We start from the raw sequence: 21,327 nt of genomic DNA on the forward strand, positions 1-21,327 counted from the left end.
ATTTTTAAATGTGAAGATTAACATGTCTAAAGTTGGTGCATTTAGTGTAGCCGCGCCGCTGTCAGAAAAGTTTGCAGTAGTTGCCTAAGTACTGTGCTTCTGGTATTGCACTTCATAAATAAAACTCGATCTGAGTTGTGTTCTCTTAACTTGGGTTGCGTACTTGGGTAAGATCGATGCAATCTTTGGTCTCGTTCTTCTAAACGTGATGCGTTTGTTTATTCGAAGTAGATGCTGTGTATATCTCTGTATCTTCATCTTCCCATTGTGAATGGGTAGTGAAATTGTTGGCAGAAAATTTAAGACATGAGATTACGTCCATTTAGGTCCTTCTCTGTCTAAGCCCATGGAGTACTTTGCATTTGCTCTGTTTACATTTGGAGGGTACCGCTTGTTACTATTTGCAGCACCCGAGGGTCCGTTGTGGTCCGAGTTTGAGTGGGGTTCGAAGTTACCCACCAAGTTTCCGACAAGTCCTCGGAATGCTACCGGTTCTTTGCGTGTGGGTTTTGGTATTTTTGAACCCAGAAGCTGGCTAGCTTTGGGCTTGTCGGGATCGCCGCTTGCAAGTGAAACTGTGCTTCCAAATGCGCTTTCGTCGCCGCTAAAAAGACTCGGTAAGTTAGTCGTGGAAGTGCTAATAATTCTGTCAGATTCTGTTTTTGTACATTGAATAATATTGCTTTGAGCGTCCCTTAGTAAACTTTGGATAAATTCGTTCTGCGTTTCGATTAATTGTTTGTGTTGGTTCAGCATGATTTCGATTCGGCTTTCGTAGCTGAACCTAAGTTGATCCATTTGAGTGATAAACTTCTCATTCATATCTTTTTGTAGCATATGGGTGGCTTCGATCTGTTTCATTTGGTTTCCTTTTAGAGTTTCGGCAGTAGAAGAGTAAAATTGAATGCTCTCTTCCTTTAGTTTAACGAACCGCTCTTCTTGCTTCTGGCTGAGATTCGAAAGTTGTTCGTCGTTGTGGGTCTCGAGATGAAGAAATTGAGACGTTCCTCGTGACTCGATTTCTTCCATTCGTTTTTCATGTCTCTGTAACTTATTCAAAATGTTCTGAAATTGCTGGTAGTAGTTTTGAGACTCGATCGCCTGACGTGCCATTATGTTGTCCTGGTCTACTTTCAGTTGTGTGAAATATGCTTCTTGTTTTTGATAAATTAGATCGACTTTCACTAGTTGTTCTTCTTTTGCTTGTATGATTCTCTCTTTGGCAGATTTGGTATTTTCTTCGGCTTGCTGAGTCTGAAAAACGGTCGCTTCTTGAATGTGTTTCTGGTTTTCAAGCATCACTTTTTGGAACTCACATTGCTGTTGAACGTCCAAGTATTGCAATTTATCCATTTGAAGCTCATGACATGCATCTAACTGTTTGTTATGGTCTTTCAGTTGACGCTCGTGGTCCGCTTGTTTGTCCTTGACCCGGTCAAGATCCTTCAGAATTTCGTTTTGTCTGTCTGTCATATCGCTAAGTGTTTGCGGGACATGTCTGACGTAGCCTAAAATTTCAAACTTGAGCCCTGACACATCGTTTCTTAACCCGTCAACATGTTCTATGGTGACTTCCTCTTTTTCAGCCTCTTTTTGTTCATTTCGCAAATATTGGTCTTTCATAGATTGAACTATTTCTTCTAGCTTGCCTTCCTGTTTACGTTTGCGGTTCAAGTTTTCTAATTTGTACGGCTTGGCATAGTAGAGCCATTTGTCATTTGAGAAACAGCAAGCACATATTTTGGCAATTATCTGCAGGGCATGTTGCGTCGTTGGCATTATATTGAATGGGGGCGGCAAACAGTAGGAGTCATTAATGAACTGAGCATAAATAGAGGAACGGGCGAATTTCCACTCGACGTCAATATTATCCTCGATGTTATCGAGCACTTTGGTAATCATACCGATCAGAACATTTAGTAGAACTACCACTGCGAGAAAATTGAACATAATAAACAAACAAGAGCCGACCAAGGTATGCAGAGTCCAATCTCGGTAGACTTTGGAGGCGAACACAATGTCAGAATAACCAAAAAGGGTCCAGTAAAGTTGGTATAGGCAACCCCCAATTGTCTGGAACTGGAACTCCTCTTGAGTGTATCGCTTTTTCAGGTAGCCAGGACATTTATCGTTGGTGTTGTTAATATTTTCGATGCCGTAACTGATACTTTCCGAAGGGCCATACTGCTCATAACATGCATGCACAGCAGTGTATTGATCCTTCCAATAAAGAGCATTAATGGCGGAAGCGAAGGATAAATACATTACAGCAAATAGGGCCATAAACTTAGTAATCTCGCCGAACGAGGATCCCAGACTCATTTGCAGTTTTCCCAATTGTCTGTGAGCTCGAAAGTAGTTCAAAATTCGGTTGACTGAAAGAAGGGTCCCTATGCAAACGGCCGCTTCGTAAACTAGCAAGGGATCCAAAATTTTCCAAGCTTGTCGGTCGTTTTCAACCTCCGGTCCGCCGATTATATCAAGAATTCTAGCACCGAACGCGATGCTAAACACTACGCAGATAGATAAGTCAATAATTTTCCAGGTGCTTGTGAAATAGCGCCCAAAACCTAAAAACCAAAACGATTTGAGCTCTTCAAAAATCTGGCCTATGAGCCAAACTAGACATATCACTTCGCGCCAACGTAAAGGAGAACCGTGAACAAATTCGGGTGACGTGAAAACGGTGTTGCTTGGAGGTAGAATTTGAATCTGTTCGAAAACGATGATCATAATAACGATAAAATAGGTGACGATGTTTGCGATAAATTTCATAAAAGGAACTTTCAAGAAGCGAGCTAGTTTGCAATGTGGAGGCAAGATAATACACAGAATAGCCCAGATGGGGGTGAGAAGAATCATGGAGAGAATTGCTCGGAACTTGCGAGAACCGTCTAAGTGGCGCCATTTTTTGAAACCTTTGATAAATTCGTCAGCAAGCGCCAATTGGCAGTGCGCGTGGGCGATGAATTTTTTATGCTCACCATTCAAAGCTTCTTTGAGTCGGCATAAAGGAGCACCGAGACCACTTTTTCCTGTTTCCATGTCTGTCTCCATTGACAGAAGTGTCATAATATCGAAACTGTCCTCCACAGCATTAACGAACTCTGCTGCTAACGTTTCACAATGCTCAGAAACAGCGAAGTACTCTTCGGCTAATTCGTTCTCGCAGTTGCCGAGCCAGCGAGACAGTTTGGATAACTGGAAACAGGTGCTTACTGGATCGTCACATGTAAGCGCAATGTATGCCGGACTAGATAGAGCTTGCAATATCTTAATTCGTTTTCTACAGTCGTGCAAAGTGGTTCCTTTTATCTCGGGTTCAAGGTAAAGTCGCTCGGTGTTTTTCTCGAGTAAAAGACGAATTAGCTCGACGTGGTTAATGATACAAGCAATAATTAGAGGTGTGGCGCCATGGCCGAATACCGGGGATTTGGCTTCCTGGTTCGGATCGATTCCGTACTCGATTAGAAACCTTGTGATGTTGTAGTTTCCGTTGTCGACAGCAGCGAGAAGACAGTCGTCTTGTCTGATTCGGGGATCTGACACTAGAGTTCTGACCAGTTCCTCTTGTCCGTTTTTGATCGCATGCATAAGAGGAGTGAACCCTCTGGCATCGTTGAAATCAAAGTGTTCAAGGTCAGTTTTGAGTAATCTTTCCACTGTTATTCCGTCTCCTTTCATACATGCTGTCATGAATTCGTCTTCGATTTCTTTGGTGGGCGCCATTTGAGCTCCATATTTGCCGTTGGATGCCTCCAAATTGTCGTTGGTGAGGTTCTCGCTAGTTGAAGACGCGTCTTCGTCATCGTCTGCGAAATCGTTCAGATAGCTGTCCTCAGATTCCAAAATAGCTTTTGGTGGTGTTTTGCTCATTTTACGAAATTTTCTGCTCCTGTTGTTTGTTGGATTTCGACTATGGTCGTTTGCGTTTAACAAGGCTTCGTGGACTGCGTCTTGGGATCGCTGTGAGGGATTTTCCCTGGCTTGGAAATGAATCCAATCTGCAAGTTCTTCCATTGGTGCCGCCGGGTTCTTATCACCCATTTTATTCAGAATCACATTCAAACGACCGCAGGTGCGTGCCAGTCACTAACCAATCATTAAACTGGCTTTTGTTAGTTTGATCTCATTTGAATAGCTGTAAATATCCAGAATTGATCGACGCGTGAAGCGTAAAGTACTGAAAGCGTATGGTTGTTGTCCTGAAACAAGGCGGTGTCAGTTATTCAGAGATAGGAATCAATTGTCGTTCTGTTATTCTAAATTAAATATAGCGTGAAGTTTGGCTTAGTAGGGGTGCACGGGTTCAGCTAGTCGCCTTGTAGTATCTTCAGATCCTAACTGAAACATAAAATGGCATATGTAGATATTGGTTTGTTATATATAAATGTTGTTTTATATTGAATTAATAGAACAAGGATTTGGCAATTGGGTCACCTTTTAGTTTGTTAAAAGCGGCTGAAATTCATTTGATTGAGGACATGAAATGAAAACATTGCATGTTGTTAATGGTTTGCTTTTAATATATTCAATAGCTTGTTTTGAAAATTAAATGACAAATGTATCTTCAATTTAAAATTCAAAAATCAACAGTTTCGAACTCTTGAAACCTTGTGATTACCGTTATTTTCGTCGAGCTGTTTGAACTGTAGTCAGGCTTCAAATAAGCAAAAAATTAAAGATGGTGGTAATTGTGTGCTGTTTTATTCACAAAACATCAGAGTTCTTCGAATGGAAGAGCTTCTTGGGCAAAAAAAAATCCTGTTTCGGAAACTGATTTAGGTCAAAATGAAGGTTTAGCTGTAAGCATTTATCGCATAATAACATATTTATCACATTAGTTTTCGACTGAAGCTTGCGCTTCTAAGATAGATGGAAATGTTTGCTTAGTAGGCGTTGGCAGGCAGATCGGAAAACAGCAAAGGGGTTTCAGTTTGCTATTCCGATATGTCGCTACTCCAGTTTAATAAAATATCACCATTTTATTAGATAAGTGGCGCCAGCTGAAAACACACTGCAAGAGCTCACCGAGCATGTCTATTGAATCCAAAAATAGTTACCAAATAACTAACGAGTTTTTTACGTCAAATCGTGTATAACGTCATTTTTCACATCACGAAACTTATATTTGTATGGTGGCCTTAAGTGGAATTATAAAAAACCAAGGTTTGTTTGCTAGCATATTGCAGGATAATCTGCATTGTTTTTTGTAAGCAAACTCGATAACGCATGCGGGCAAGCAGCACAGATTTTTGGACACTCGTCTAAAAAAACCGTAAAATGAAAGTTTTCGAAACTATTTTTCCCCGTTTTTTAATTTTTATGTTTGAAAGGGTAGATTGGCGTGTGATATTTAGCTTGCTGTTGGAATTATAAGTATGAACAAGATTGGTCGGTTGCTGTGAAACGAACACGGGACGTGAGGATTACAGTCACCTTCGGAAAAATTAGGTGGTTTTTTTCTAAAAGGGACACTGAAAGGGGAAATTCCTGTTACCTCTGTTAAAGTATTTCAGATTTGTATTCCTATAAGTTCAAGAAGTGTAAAGTAACGGTGGCGTACTATTCACTAGAGTGAATTCAAACAAGGTGATATCATTTAAAAGCGCTTCCAGTTCTTAGTATTTAAATAGAACTAATTTTTTCAATACAATGTTCCAATGTGTTCCAACCTATTTATGTGAAATTTCAACATAACTGAATTCAATCATTTGTTATTTCTGCGTTATGTAATCTGGATACTTACAGAATGCACTACATAATGCGGTTTTCAGCTTATATTTTTTTATGAATTATTTTCAAAACAAAGTTGGTGGTATAATGTCCAACTGTTTTTGGTGCAATCAATGATTTTTAGTAAGGATTAAATAGACCACATTTCTGTGTTAGTTTTTTTGTGAGAAACGTTTTTGTTGTTTTCAATTTTTTTGTTGAGCGAAATAGAAAGCGGGAGAGAGAGGAGTCATATCGAATAAATCGGAAGTGAAGTTCTGTTTAATCTCGAAAGGTGCTCTGTCTATCTGACTATTTATTTGAGGTTGCAGGAAGTATAATCAGCTGTAATAGAGCCGAAAAATGCTAGTTCAAATCGAGACAACAATAAATAGTGACGGAGGATTAAACATACTTCGGCCGCAGAAGTAAGTTTCGCATGTACCGTAGAACTGGACGTCTTACCCACCTTGGTGCTTAATATCTACCATATGTGCATGAAACTAGTCTGCATTATCAAGAGATTTTTTGTCGGTTTTATTAGTGAAGTGTTAGAATAAAGATAGGAAGGGGAATCTGTTTTATGGCTGAATAAAATAAGTTCTCAATCCCGTTGTTGGTGCAGAAATAACTTGAATTAGACCTTCTTGTCTATTACCTGGCAGTAGCTAAAGGTATAGGAACTGGAAAATAAGGAATTTGCTTGTTATTGTTTTTTGGGCAGCGGCTTTCATTCAAGTTCGGTTAATTTAACAGAATTGTACCGAAATTGCTGCTAAATGACTTTCTCGGCAACTCTTTGTCTGTTGTTTATTGAGCTCAAATTGGAAATAATGTTTCAATTTCAGACTTTGTAACCTGAAGGAAAATAAGCATTAAATACTAACTGAAAAGAAACTGAATGTGAAAAAATTTTCCGAAAATAAATCAGACGAGGTGATGAATGTGTGTCAAGATAAATAAATGTTGCCTACGTTGAGCGAACTAGAAATTTTTTTAGATGCTGAATAAAAAATGAGAGACATTTTTTCCCTGATCCGGAATAATCACCTGAATTGGGTGTTACCACTAGGACTTTTTCAATTTGAAGCTCTTTGGGATTTCATGGTATCACAGCAGGCGAAACATTTTGAAAAGTTTCGAAAGAATGGCTGTTTCGACTATTATTTTAGTGTTTTTTCCACGGACCATCTGGTCAAATAATCATAGAAATGAACCGAACAATAAATAATATTGAAGCCTTTTCAATCATGACTCGAACGGCATTTCAAGTCGTTTTTTGGGTTTTAGTCTAATTTCGAGCGAGTAAAGTGAGCGAGTAGGTCTTGTAAACAATTATTTCTCATTCAAGTAGTAAAAAATTTAGTTATACTCCTGGAAAATCAGTTTCCGAAGCTTCATTTAGCTTTCTTGCTAACAATTTTTTTTTCTAACAAACAATTCTGCAAAAATTAGAAAATATATTTTAATTCGTTTTTTGTTTGCTATTCATCTTTCGAAGAAAAATTTTGTCGATTATGTCAAATAAATTAAGATTCTAGGCGTTCATATAGTTCTCTCATCATACTACGCACACTAGCACGCACAAAACGACACTAACTTGAAAAAAAGTCGAAAAAAAAGTTTTTGAACAGCAACCGGCAATCCTTTTTTTTGCTCAAAAACACGCCTGAATGAACATGCTGAACTTTTTGTTTTGAATCCATTTTCTAAAACTTGAATCTGCTCTATCAATGGTTGCTGATAGATCTTGGTAAAATCTTGTTTGATTTAAAGAAACTGACGGTCATTGTTTTTTTGGAGCAGAAGAAATATATCTGTCAATTTTTCCATAATCAAATCAAGTTCTACTATAAACGTCAATTTTTAGCACTTCTCTAGGCTCTGAGTTATGTCTATTTTTTGGGCATTTCTGGTCAGAATGATTGGTGACCGCTCGACTAGCATAAACGTTTGAAATTATTAAAAAATCTATCAACTAGCATAATTTTGCAAGCTTTGTTTTTCAGAAATACAAAATAACTATCTTAGTGCGCTCAAATTGAAACTTGCATTTCTCTTCTGAGCAACTGAGAAATTAAGCAATCAATAAGCCAATGATATTCCTCAACACAAATAGTGATCATTGGCAAACCCAGGGTCGGGTTTAGGGGGGAGGGGGGAGGTGGACGCCCTCTTCAAGGACTCGAATCCCTCACCAACGAAAGGGTCCCCTTTGGCGTTTATGACATCCATTTTTGGCGATCAGCCCTAAAAATTTTCAAGAGGCACCTTTGGCGGCAATATGTACTAATTTTGAAGGGGAGCGCGAGCCGAAAAACGCAATTTTTTGGCCAATTTTTGATGTTTTTTTTTTTCAAAAGTTTGCCTGTGGCGCAAAAAATCTTGTAAATAGTTTTCTGGGAGCGCTTGGAAAATCTATTTGGTAGTCCTAATAAAAAGGTCGAGAAAATCTTAGATCCGCCCTTGGGCACACCCGGACCTGTAATGGCTGACTTGAACCAAACGCTGATTGCAGCGCAAATTGTAAATAGTTGTAAGAAAAAACTGTCATTTAATTTTTTTTTTCGTTGTATTTTGATTTTAATTGAATTTTGTGTTTCGATTTTTATGCTGATATATAACATTTTCAATTTTTTAAACTTAATACTAGCCGAGCGCTATTCTAGTCGATGTACCGCCGAATAATTGCGCTACTCGGGACCATTTGCAGTCTAAATTAGCGTTATATACTTGGAGTTGTAGTGCCAAAAGTGACGTGAAAACCGTAGTTTTCCCGGCACGTACGCGAAGATGGTAAAAAAACAATAATGTGAATCTCTTCGTAGCGGAAGTATGCTGTTTTATATCTGCAAGCGCTAAGTAAACTTCAAATAAGTCTGTTTAATCCAATAGTACCTTTGAAATGTTTGATCAGAAAAGTTTGCCCTCTTCAAGTGCTGCTGTTGTGTTTTCCATGTTTTAGATTGTGCAACCAGAGTACTAAAAAGGTATTTGGGAAGTTATACGAAAGTTGGAAGAAGGTAAATAAGTTTGTGCAGTATTGATCTAGTATTGAGCTAGTATTGATCTTCGTTCTCCTCAGAATATTTTGTAAGAAAAACTGCATCAGATGAGACTTGGAGACTAAATATCTAAGCTAATTTTGTTGGTAAATAACCGTTTTTCAATTTAGGGAAAATTTGCCAAGACAAACGTTCGGTGCCAATACGTTCGGTGCCATTTTTGTTAGTAGCTCTTTGGGTTTTGTCGCAACTTTGTCAGCAAAGCTCCATTGTCTTAAGAAAAAAGTTGTGAGCAAACATACCTACTGCTGTGACAAGTCTAAATTAAGTTTTTGACATTTCAAGGCCATTACTCATATTATATCAATTATCTCTTGACATGTACATAAAATATATTTGAAAAATGACAATTATTTGGGGAATATGATTAACGACTTGATAGATGTCTTTTCGTCTGTTGTTATTAACGATATATCTACTGAATTAGCTTTATAAATCGAATCAAATAGAAGCAGAAGAAGTATGAAAGGAGGTGTTTTTTGTTTTTGTTGAAATGGTCTGCAAGTTGAGTAGATGAAATCGAAAATGAAATTACTGAAAGGCGATAAGGGTTTTGATTTTTTGATACATACAAGAGATTAGCATTTGTGTTGATTCACTTGTATTCGTTTAACTGTTGTAATGCAAATCAAATTGTAAATCAAAAAAGATGAGTCAATTTGATGAGGCATACTACTTTTCTGTTCTAAGGAGCTTTTAATATGTACCGTATGGGTCATGAACTCGAAATTTAATTCCTAATGAAATAATCATGAATGAGATAAAGAGAAGTTTTTGAGGTGTGGAATAGGTCTTCACATCTACATTGAGACAAAATTTAAGAAAGTAGCAACCTGTTAGTTCAGCGATTTGTGATAAGTTATTCGTAGTAAGCATATGGAAATATTTGAATTAAGCATGTATAAGCACAAGATAACTTATTTTAGGTGGGAACAGTTTTTGGGTACATATGGTTGCGAAGTGATCCGCCATTCAAGTTTCTTTAAATTCAATCATTCGGAACGTTCAGAGGAAACAAGTTCAGTCATGTAGTCTGAAATCTCCAAGTGCAATTAGCCATGAAAAATGCTGGCATCTCTGTGAATTGGAAACAGAAATTCAAAAAAATCTTTCTATAAACTTTGATTTTTTGTTGAAACATCACCTGGAAGTTTTATGAGCTAATTGTTTGATGCAAATATGTACCAATTGACTTCTCTTTCCAATTTTTCGATCGTTATAAACATTTGGTCGAATATGGTACGTTATGAAAGATTTATTTCTTTTTTTTTGAGATTTTATGTAGTTTACCCTTGCGAGGGTGTTGCGATAAGCAAATGTGTTTCACCCGGGTAATAGACTTTTTTCCCCATAAAGAACTTTATTCACAAAATTTTGCACGTGAAAGTTACACGTGTTTCAACTTGCTTCATAACAAATTCAAATTAAATTAACTATCCATCTAATATGGCCTAGAGTTAACACACCTGCTTGAGACGAGAAATGAGTTTGGTTGGAATACCATCGGAAACATATTTTTTACAGACTAGAAGTTTTCTGCTTTTTCGGACGATCGTCAGTCTGTTTTTTTTTGTCGGCATTGTTCCCGTAGCACGGACTCTTCTGAAGGTTCGGCTTTCTTCTAAAATTTTGAATGCCATTTCTCAAACCCCATTGATAGACGTAGTTGAGTTACATTTTGCGGAACTTTAACTTTTTTTGCCACCAACCAACTGACCTATTTTGAGCATGTCTGCATGTAAAATACACGTTCTTTTCAATATTTGTGTTTTTCTGGTAGTTCTAATATTACTAAATCCGATTTGGCTAAGTACCGTTTTTTTCCGGTTTTTAAGAGTCTTTCGTTCAGACTCTTATATAGCTCGTGACGATTTTTTAAGGAAAAGTCTTTAAAACTTCTCTAATAACTAAAGAAGTATGTTCATAGTTATAAATGCACATATGAATCCCCTCAGGTATAGAAGCACTTATTGAGTTTAATTCAAGTTCATTTACTAGAAGGTAGGCAAAATGCACTCTTCAGTTGTGAAAAACAATTGTGAGAAATGTCGTTAAAACGAAATCGGTTTATAGTTTTGAAAGAATTCAATTTTTAGATTTCCCACTGGAATGAAAAGTTTCCTATTAACTCAATTTTCTATCATTGGGTTAATTGGCATTGAGATTAAATCGAATTTGTTTGCAGAAAGATATGAGAGTTTTTTTTAAAAGTGTTTCCAGGAACTCAATTAGGGTTAAGTTCGGACATCACTTATTTTTGCACATTTTTTTAATTGATGGGTTTTGACAGTACGTTACTGGGGACGTGAAAACATTCTGAAATTCAAGTACTCGAACTAGCAAATTGAAGTTTTCATCATCAGTTTCTATGATAACACTCTGAGCTGGTGTGGGCGAGTATGAAAATTACACTTATTTACACAAGAGAAGCGTTGTGTATTATTACGACGATTTTTTTATTCTAACGTAAGTTGCAAATTAAAGCGCTCATTTGGTGGCACTTTTGGTATATTTCAATTCAATCATATTTCAGCTTATTTAAGCAAAAACCGTTTAAAGGAATATGTTGCTGCTTTATTTGTGGCTACTATTGGGTGAAAATATATAGGGTATGTTGTTTATAGTTTTTTATGCCACGCTTAGAAATTTTTTGCACTTTTCGCCGAATAGTCAATTTTTCTCAAAAAGTACTGCTCCAATCTTTCAAAAAAATGGTACCAAAGAAAACCCGGCTGCTCTTCTGTGTGCCTGCATATTTCGCTTCTCTATTTTATATTAACTCACGTTCTACGACCTTCAAAAGTTTCAGAAGGGGGATTTTTGGTCTATTTGTTTTGAATTTATTGATTTTCTCGAATATTAAATGCACAAATCTGAGGGTTGAGGGTTCAAATCATAGAAAAAATTATTAGGATTCCCAGCGTCAATTCCCTAATTTTGGCAGATTTAAGTTATGGCCTCAAATAAGCCCATTTTGGGACCTGAATCTGACAGGATCTATTTTGTTTCGAGCGGGAAATATTCCGTTTCATAAAAAAATGGTCGGCTTTTTATTTGTCTGCTCATGTTTTGTTGGCGTAGTTGCCATATTGTAGAATTGTTTTTAGTTTTGTACATTATATTTTTTTCAGTGTTCTAGTTTGCCACTGCTGTTTGTAATTTTACTACCCTTGACTTTGTATGTTTTCTTTTTTTTTCTTGATGTTTTCGCCCGAAAATTTTATTCGGCCCAAATTATTTCGGCCTATTTTTTATCGGCTTGGTGACCTAATTTCTAGTAGTTTCAAGGGAAACATAATTTCTATGCTCACCGCTGGATCGCACAAAATACTAAAAATCTTCGTAGAAGTTATAGTGTCCTCACAAAAACAAATTCGGCTTTTTTTTCTTTCAGTCTTTAAAGGTTGCGGCCCGTATTATACCTGCTTAATGGCCTCATATTGCATCTTTCGACGAGCGAAAAAAGTGTGTGTGTGCGTGTCTGTGTTCTGAGGGCGAGGGGGACTTTTTTTTAAAGTCTTAAGTCCTGTTGATTTTTTGTTCGGCTTTGTTACCATCTTAGCTATCGTTTTCGGTTTTGATACAGTTTGGTAATTTTTTTTCCGATGTTAATATCACATTCCATTGTTTTGACATAAAAACTAGCCTTATTTTTTTGTTAGATCTAGTTTTTTTTGACATTTTCGAAGTGACTAAGGGGCACTGGTCTAGAGACAAAGACTATGCCTAGGACCCCAAAGGTCCCAGGTTACGATCTGGCCAAGACCTTTTTTCTTTTCAAAATGGAAATATTCTGTTTCAAAAATAATATCAGCCTATTGTTTGTCTGCTCATGTTTTTTTCTGCTCAGCACGGATATTTCTTGTGCTGTAGGCAACTTTCATTAATTGAAAATGTTTTTTGATGATTTATTCCACTAATGTGTAAAATTACTATTGTTTTGTAATATTTTGTTTTTTTTTTGTTAAAAGCTTGATTTGGCTCAATTTTATCTTTTTTATGTTTTTATCGGCTAATTTTGCGTCGTTCAAAGGGGAAAAAGTAGATTCTTTAGTTTTTCTCGCGTTCAGATATGATTTTTTTTGCGGTTGTACATTTGGTTTTGTTTTCAGTTATTTCCAATTCATTTACTAAAAGAAAGGCGAATTACTATCCTAATGCGAAAGTGAAAAAAAAATACCGATTGACCCAGTTTTTTAAATGGGTTACTTTTATTTAAAAAATGCGTCCATAATAAAAGATTCTTGAAATTGAAAGAGGTTCAACAAGATAAATTTTTTAAGATCGTTTTTGTCGGTTTTTATGTTCCGTAACATTTTTCTGTCTTGGCTTCATTAGTTTTTGAGCGCTCGTTTTTCAAGAAATTGTCGTGGTTTTTTCGAAATATAAATGAAAGGAAAAAATATATGTTTACCTGCTCACTCAATCTTGTGAGTAGGTAACTGTATTTGAGACCATGACAGCCTTTCATTGGGGAATTGGTTAATTACATTATAATTTTCTGCATAGAAAGCTGACTAGTGCGCGACTTAGCTAGCGAGAACATGAATCAAAGTCATCTCAGCATAAGGTCATCCTATACCGCAGCATGAATTTCAATAGCTAAACCAGATGCATTTTTTTTTATATTGTCACAACCTCGCCATTTTTGTGATGACCTTACATGGTTTGTATATAATTTTCTTGTCCTAATTGATTCGCATGACAGCAATTGGGCAATGATAATGAATTTGCAGGGGAAAAATGAGACCGATAACATTCCAAAAATTAAAATTGTATGATCTTGATGTACTGATTTTAACACAGAAGCGAGGCTGAGCTTCACACAACTTGCGATACAACACAAAAAAAAACGAAAATGTCGAAAAAACTAGATCTGATCTAAGGCTAGTTTTGAAACAAAAACATGCCGAGACAATAGAATGTGAAATTAGCATCGGAAGGTAATTTCCCGAAGGGTAACAATAACCTTGGCAGAAACCTTTTAGGCCGAAAAAAAAATCCTTAAGATTTAAGACTTATGAAAAGTCCCCTTTGCCTCAAAACACTCAAAAAACATTATTTGAACGTCAAATGAAACAATATGAGACAACTAAGCCGACATAATATAGCCCAAAACCTAAGAAGCCCAAAAAATGAAAAAAAAAAATTAAAGCTAATAAGAAGTTATTAAGTCTCCCTTGCCCTCAAAACACAGAGATGCACACACGCACACTTTTTTTTGCTCGCCGAAAGATGCAATATGAGGCCATTAAGCCGACATAATAGCGGCCGAAACCTATCAAGCCGGAAAAGAAAAACAAAAAAAATATATTTGTGATGACACTATAACTTGTACGAAGATTTTTAGTTTTTTGTGGGATCCAGCGGTGAGATTAAAAGTTATGTTTCCCATGGAACGACTAGAAATTAGGTCACCAAGCTGATAAAAAATAGGCCGAAATAATATAAGCAGAACAAAATTTTTGAGCGAAAAAAATTTAAAAAAAAAAGAAAAACATACAAAGTCAAAGTTAGTTAAATTACAAACAACAGAGGCAAATCAGAACACTAAAAAACTATACTGCTAAAAAACTAAAACAAACAACAATTCTACAATATGGCAACAAAGCCGACAAAACATAAGCAGACAAATAACAGGCCGACTATTTTTTTTTTTTTTGAAACGGAATATTTCCCACTTGTTAAGATATAGGTCCTGTCAGATTCGAACCTATGGACCATTGTCGTCCCAGGCGTATTCTTAACCTCCAGACCAAGTGTACCGGAAAAACAAAGAAATTTGAAATAATTAGGAAGTGAATCTAAATTTACCTTTTCGGATTTTGGCCATTCTGTTAACAAATGTATTCACGGGAAAAAGTCTAGTACCCGATTGCAATACCTTTTCAAACTAGAAAGACGACTGGCTAGTCGATAGAAATAAAGATGATTCAAGCACTCATACAGCCAACTGAGAAAATTTAGAAATTGGCTTTTTTGCTATACAACGATAATCGATCAAGGAAAAAAAGTTCGAACAAAAAAACTTTCATGAAAAATTTGAATTATAATTTCTATTATGATGTTTTGCATTTTGTTCAGTCCACAGATGAGCATAAAAATTATGTTTCCATTGAATTACTTGAAATTAGGTCAATAAGCCGATATAATAAAGGCCGAAATCATTTGGGCAGAAGAAAGTTTTTAATCGAAAAAATAGAAAGAAAAAAAAGATATATACGCTGTCAAGGTTATAAAAATTACAAAGTAACAGCAGAGGTAAATCAAGACCACAACAGCACCTATGTATTCTTTAAAAAACTAAAGTTCAAATAAGCGATTTAGTGGGATGGTAAAAACAAAGCGGAAACTAAGCTGACAAAAAAAATTTGAACTGTGAATTTATTGGAGTAACACGCTGAAATCTGTGAACAAAGTTGTTTATGGGAAAAAGTCTAGTACCCGATTTGAATACCTTTGCTATCGCAAGGGTAATAAAGTTGGATCGGGTGTGGCTCTTGCTCGTTCTTTTGTCTTTGTATACGTCTACTCCTGCTACCCTTAACGCGAATGTTGTGGGTTCGAATCCCTCTTTGTTCACGGTTGGAGGTGGCCCAGTGTCATCCGGGTCCACAAGCTGGTTCGGGTTAGGGCAAAGTTGATGACATGTATCTCCTCATAAGATGAGGCCCAAATTCTTAAGGCGAGGAAGTAAAGGACTGGGGCAATGAAAAAGAAAGAGCAAATTCTTGCGATAAGCAAAGTTAAAGCAACCGGGTGTTAGGGTTTTTGTTGAACACTTGTCCACGGATTTCAGCTTGAGATGTTTGTCACTCGCTGACATATTTAATTTCATAAAAATTCAAATTTAGGCAATCATTGCTATTTGTGTTCAATTTTATTAAAATTTATTTTTAGCTGCTGTGGTTATTACGTTGCGATTATATAGTTTCCGTTATAAATTTTCAGAGGATTTTGGCTTATGTTATATCATCTTAGTCTTTGGCTTATGTTATTCCAAAAAATTGAAAAACTGAAATGTTCAGATAATTATTTTTCTCGATGTGGATGTTTTGTTGGAATCTGAGTTACTGTGCCAGTCGGTCATATCAAGAAGTTTTTTGTTTGAAATGCGTTTTTCAAAACTTCGAATTGGCCTTGTCATGCTCAAGTTTTTCGAAGCAACATAAAAGTTCCCAACTCAACTGACCTGACGGTCTAAAATTTTTGAGTGTTATAAAACATCAAGAGTATTACTTTATTAAGCTTATTGAGTTTTATTTAAATTATTTGATTTCAAGTAGATTAGTTCCAGAGTTGCTATCCAGATGTCGTGAATATCTGAATTTAATTTCTTGAATGCGTTTTATCTGGTTTTGTTGAGATAAGGAGAGTTCTAGTTTGATCCATCTGAAATGGACGAAATGTTCAATGTCCAACAAAAACTAATCTATACTATATTTAAATGCGTGTGACACAAATCTCCCCATGTTTAATTTGTCTAGTGTTTGTTCGATCGAGGTAAAAGTTAGCAACACAATAGTGGGATGCCCTCACATTTCCCCCAGGGGTTGTTAATTTGGTCTCCAATTATGAATGCCCAAATCCAAAATATTTTTGTACGAAATATTTTTTCTAGATTTTTCAGAAAACTTAATTTTAAAATAGTTTATCAAACTTGAAGTTTCCAACCCTGTAAATGGGTGGTATCAGAGTACTCTCAAGAATTGCGAATCATGACTCCAAATTTGACTGCTCAAACTCTTGTAGTTATCAAGATTTTAATGTTTTCAAGTATTGAAATTCCCAACACTATTTGGGCTGTGTCAGAATGATATCGGGGGTTGCGAATCTCACTTCCAATCTCCCAATTTCGATTGTTCAAGTTTTTGTAGCTTACGAGATATGACGTTGCTTGTGATTGTTAAAAATTTCAGAAAACTTAAATTTTATTTTTTTCTTGAATTTCCAGCCCTCGGGGTTTGCGAATCTTGCCTCCAAATTTGACTGCTCAAATCTTTTTAGTTTTCGAGATATGATGTTTTTGTGATTTTTTTCAAAAAATTTTTAGCAAACTTAATTTTTTTTTCTTCAAATTTTGAAGTTCTCAACCCTTTAGTTAGTGGCTGTTAGGTCATTCGAGGAGTTTGCGAATCTTGCCTCCACATATGTCTGCTCAAGTCCTTAAAAATTTCGAGATGTGACATTTTAATGGTTTTTTTTCGAAACTTAAATTTAAAAATGTTCTCAACGCTCTAGTAGTAATTACTTGAGTTCCCAGCCCTATTTTTAATAGCATTCTCGTGTTCAAAATATTTAGAGACCCAGCGATGGGGCGTACCTATTTCTATCTAGAGTGGGGGTATTTTGGTAGTAGTCGTTAGGCTGTAACGACCCTAAAGTTCATGACCTAAGTGAACCGAGTTGGCTCCGACTGATTTAGGTACAAAAGCACAAGAGATAGCGTCTCTGGCCCTTGAGCCAATGGCTATAGAGTCTATTTTTCTTAACCTCATGTGTGACTTACGTGAACGACTGCTAGATACAACTTAAAGGGCTTGAAGATGGCACCACTCGCGACAATATATGGACTGCTGCGCTGGGTTGGAAAAAAAAGAGCAGTTGAAACAAAAAAAAACGATATAAATTTTTTAAGTTTTTGAATCAGCTCTTGATAATCGTATGAGAAGCGCTGCTTCGAATTGGTGTTTTAGTGAATTTAGAAAACAAAAGATAATTAGTTGGGTGTTTTTTTTTTGGCACGAAAAGAATCGTTTGGCGCTAAAAGAGAATGTATGAACACTTACCTCAAATCTGTCTTATTGTTTCCCAACAAATGTGGACTTCTTTGTTTTCCCTGTTTACGGTTCATTTAACTAACCTTATTTGGTTTCCGAACCATTTGTCTGTTGAAATAATAATCTGTTTCTAGATAAAGAGATTTATCAAGCTTTTTTAATCAAATCTCAGCTTTTCTATTGAGTTATTTGATTTCCTTTTGACACATTGGATTAATATGGAGTTTGAACTCTCCCCACTTATATTGGAAATTTGTCGGCATTACTACAATTCAAAATTGCATATGACTTTTTGCCAAAACAGGGAATTTTGATTTGGAATGTAGGACAATTGCGTCTATTTAGAAAGTCCATTTGAAAACCTTTTTTGTTCCTATGGTACTCAGGAGAGTTTTGTTGCACCTACAAATAAAGGGCTAATCAAAAAAGTACCCAAAACTTATTTGCGTAAGAGACTGAGACATGTTTCCATATTTTATGACTCATAAACAAAATAAATCGAAAGAATTATATATCTGTATTTTCTCGCGAAGTTTAATTTAATCAAGTGTTCGATCTGACAAATTTTTAAGACAGCCTTTACGTTACCCTAACTGTCAGTTTGAAATTGATTCATTTTGGGTTATTTTCGTTCATTTGTGTTTTTAAATATTTGCAATTTTTTCGGCTTTCGAAATTATGGTTTTTCGGTTGGTCTGCTAGTTGATGTTAAAGGAAAAGTTTGTATGTTCTTAGTGACATGTTGCTAACTCAGTTAAATTGCTAGTTTACAGGGTTCGCTCTTACCAGGATACGTTTAGATCGTAGTGGAATATTAACTTATTTGTCTGCCCATAACTGGCTCAAGCAGGGCTATATACAGATCGGAGTTAAGATAAGAGCCCTTTGGCGCGACAGCAGGTTACAAACACAACTACTTGCAACCACGCAACCATACTAGTATGTTACCAGTGGGGCCTAGGAAATTAGACAAGAAATTAGACGACCGTAAAAAACGGAGTTTACGGACAACCAGTATTCACGCAATTTGCACGCAAGTTATTGTCTAAATTCCGCTATTTTCTGATGGTCTAATTTGCTTGTCGTCTAATTTCCTAAACCCAGTTAGCAGTTCTTAACGAGTTGTGAATTCGGGTCACCTTGAGAAATGGACTCTATGTTCTCCTGCTGGCTTCGCCGCTTGAACGCACTTGGTTTGTCTGGATTTATAACAACATATTTAGGAATCCGGAACCCGCTTGCGTAGCCCTTGACTTACCGTTTGAAACCTCACCGCCTACCCGTATTTTAAGTGCTCGGACTCAAACGCAGACGATCCATGAAAAACTGGACACTTCCAACCTCTATCCTTGTCTTGTCCTTATATTTTACTCGATATGATGACAGAATTGGCGAACTTTATAAAACCGTGAATTTTTTCTAGTTACTTGAATAAATAGGGAATTATTAGGAGTAAACGGCTTGGTTGAGTTTCCAAAACTGGCATTGAAATAAAGGTAATTATAAAAACCATATTTTCTTATCCGCAACTTGATGGCCGAGAGCCAATGTTTTATTGTGTAAGAGCATTTTCTCGCTAGTCTGCTATCTAGTTGATATGTACAATGAACTTGAACAATACGAACATATTTCAAAACCATCAAAGCAGCGAAGCGTTGTTTTTTCTTATTCGATTGCCTCAAAATAGTTTCACGGTGTCATAAATAACACCTAAAGGGTGTAGTTTCAAAGCGGAAATAAATTGGTTTTGAAAGCTTATTAAAATGCAATACTTCAAATCGCTTACCTTTAGGAGCGCAATATTTGCTTCCATGTTTTAGTTGCAGGCAATTTATTTGTCCGAAACTGGATCATTTGCGTTTTTATTGCTAGAACGTCGCAGAAACCGTTTTTAGGTTGTTTTCGATAGATAATCGAACAGGGATGTCTCGACACGAAAAGACTGCTTTATCCGCAGAACGGTCGAATAGCATATTTTGAGTAACGTTTGCGTTTATTGAGAAACGCTTGGTTGTCTTTGTAATATTGCAAGTAAATCCTTTTAAAGTTAATATTAGCAAAGAAATTGGCTGACATTTGTTTTTGCTTTTGATGCCAAATTGATGCATATAACTCTATTGCACATTTTTTTATTCAGGTCATGAACAAGGAGTTTTCTCTAAAGGTAGCGCGGGGGGATTTTCGCAATTCGTATAAGTTTTCTTCAATTGCTAACAGAATACTAGGATAACTGATTAAATTATAGATAGAAGGTAGCCTAGTCTTTTATACAGTTTACAACACCACGCCAGCATAAAAATTTGCATATAATTTCGAGATATTTTCGATCTCTCATTTTATCTGCTCCTGGACCGGATCTGCTTGCCCGCACGTATACCATGTAACATGATTACAAGTGGACGTTAGATTTAACAAGGTAGTCACCCGTACAAATTTTTCACTCCGCTGAGTTTAATGACCATGATCTGAATAAATATTTGAACATAGTTTCGCTTCAGATTTTTATGGTAGACACAATATCATAAAATGACAAAAGAGAACATTAAAGTTAAACAATAAAGTTTTAAATTATCGATAAAAGTGAAAAAATCTTGATGGGATTTAAAGCAACGAAGGAAAACGAAACAGTCGAAAATACTGGGACAGAAAAATATTAATGGTCATTTCCGTTAGTCAGCAATAATGGGAGTGATTACACAAGAGCAGATGCGCACTCCGCATCGACCTGTTCCGGTTCGCCAAAAATGGAAAGTTCAAATAGATACACGTGTATTATTTTTATGTCCGACTGTTACGCTTTTAACGAACGGTTTCCTGAAGTCTTTTTATTTTCCTTTTTCTCAAGAAGCAGAATATTTTTCCGACAAACAATGGTGACAGGTCATAAAGTTTTCGGGGTTTTGCGTGGGGTTCAAATACTTTTTGTTTCAATGATATGAAAGCGTGGTAAAGAGATACGGCATAGGGTTTTTTTTTATGGCATAGGGTATTTTTTATGCAGTTTGCTTGAAAAAATCTCATCGGAGATCCAATGTGGCATAAAGTTTCAATTTAATAGTTACGGATCGGATGCAAAAGATTGATCTACCTATATTATTTTGCTTTTTCTGATTTTCATTGATTTTTCTGATTTTCATTCTCGCCATATCGAGAAAACAATGGAAAACATGCTTATTGAAAAAAGTTAGAATATAAATCTAATTATTTTTTATTTTATTAAATGAACTCAGGTGTGGTAATAATTTAGAGCTTACCGCCCAGCTACCGGTTAGTTTTGTTTGTTTGAGCCCAGACAATTTGATTTTAAGTCAAAAACGGTATTTGACAAGCCTTGTTTTCAAGTACCGTGCCCTCAGGAACTTAATTTCAAGCAAATGCGTGTTATATGTTTTTCAACTAAAGTCAAAGAGTCATGAGTTAAATTTCTGTGTTGGTTTTTATAGTATATGCAAATCATCCAGCGTTAAGGTACCATCAATGCAGAGAATATTAAAACAGTCTGTTATTTTTGGTACCCTCTGAAAGATATTATTGTCCTGGGCTCGGAATGAAAAGAATTTTCAGCTGTGATTTTTTGCAAAGTTATTGGGGTTTGGAAGTTGCTAATTTGGGATAATTAATTCTCTTTGTTCACCGGTTTTCTTTTGAGCATAGCGTAGGCGACAAATCAAACCAGTTTAGAAAGCATTCAAAAGTTAATTGAAGGAAGCTATTAGACAAGCAACATACCATTTTGTGCGATACATAGCTTGTGAGGTATCAAAAAG

At 36.2% G+C, this 21,327-nt stretch overlaps 1 protein-coding gene across 5 annotated transcripts; it reads right to left on the minus strand.

Moving 5' to 3' along the window:
• Positions 1-22: 22 nt before the first annotated feature.
• On the minus strand, positions 23-20,185 carry LOC134838880 (short transient receptor potential channel 4-like). Of its 5 annotated transcripts, none has more exons than XM_063854179.1 (2): positions 19,347-20,185; positions 23-4,205 (listed from the first exon to the last, which is right to left on the minus strand). In XM_063854179.1, the coding sequence occupies exon 2, from the start codon at positions 4,045-4,047 to the stop codon at positions 313-315; it is 3,735 nt and encodes a 1,244-aa protein (XP_063710249.1). In that variant the 5' UTR covers positions 4,048-4,205; positions 19,347-20,185; the 3' UTR covers positions 23-312. The 5 variants fall into 5 exon arrangements, with proteins under 5 accessions (XP_063710249.1, XP_063710247.1, XP_063710246.1 ...); XM_063854177.1 differs by having other exon boundaries at positions 23-4,344; XM_063854176.1 differs by lacking the exon at positions 19,347-20,185 and adding an exon at positions 17,644-17,712 and having other exon boundaries at positions 23-4,344.
• Between the last annotated feature and the right edge of the window lie 1,142 nt (positions 20,186-21,327).

Source organism: Symsagittifera roscoffensis, chromosome 2 (genome assembly GCF_963678635.1).
Source record: "Symsagittifera roscoffensis chromosome 2, txSymRosc1.1, whole genome shotgun sequence".
Taxonomy (NCBI): Eukaryota; Metazoa; Xenacoelomorpha; order Acoela; family Convolutidae; genus Symsagittifera; species Symsagittifera roscoffensis.

Coding starts and splice junctions, on each gene's coding strand:
- LOC134838880 (XM_063854179.1), bottom strand. CDS start 4,047: ATGGGTGATAAGAACCCGGCGGCACCAATGGAAGAACTTGCAGATTGG.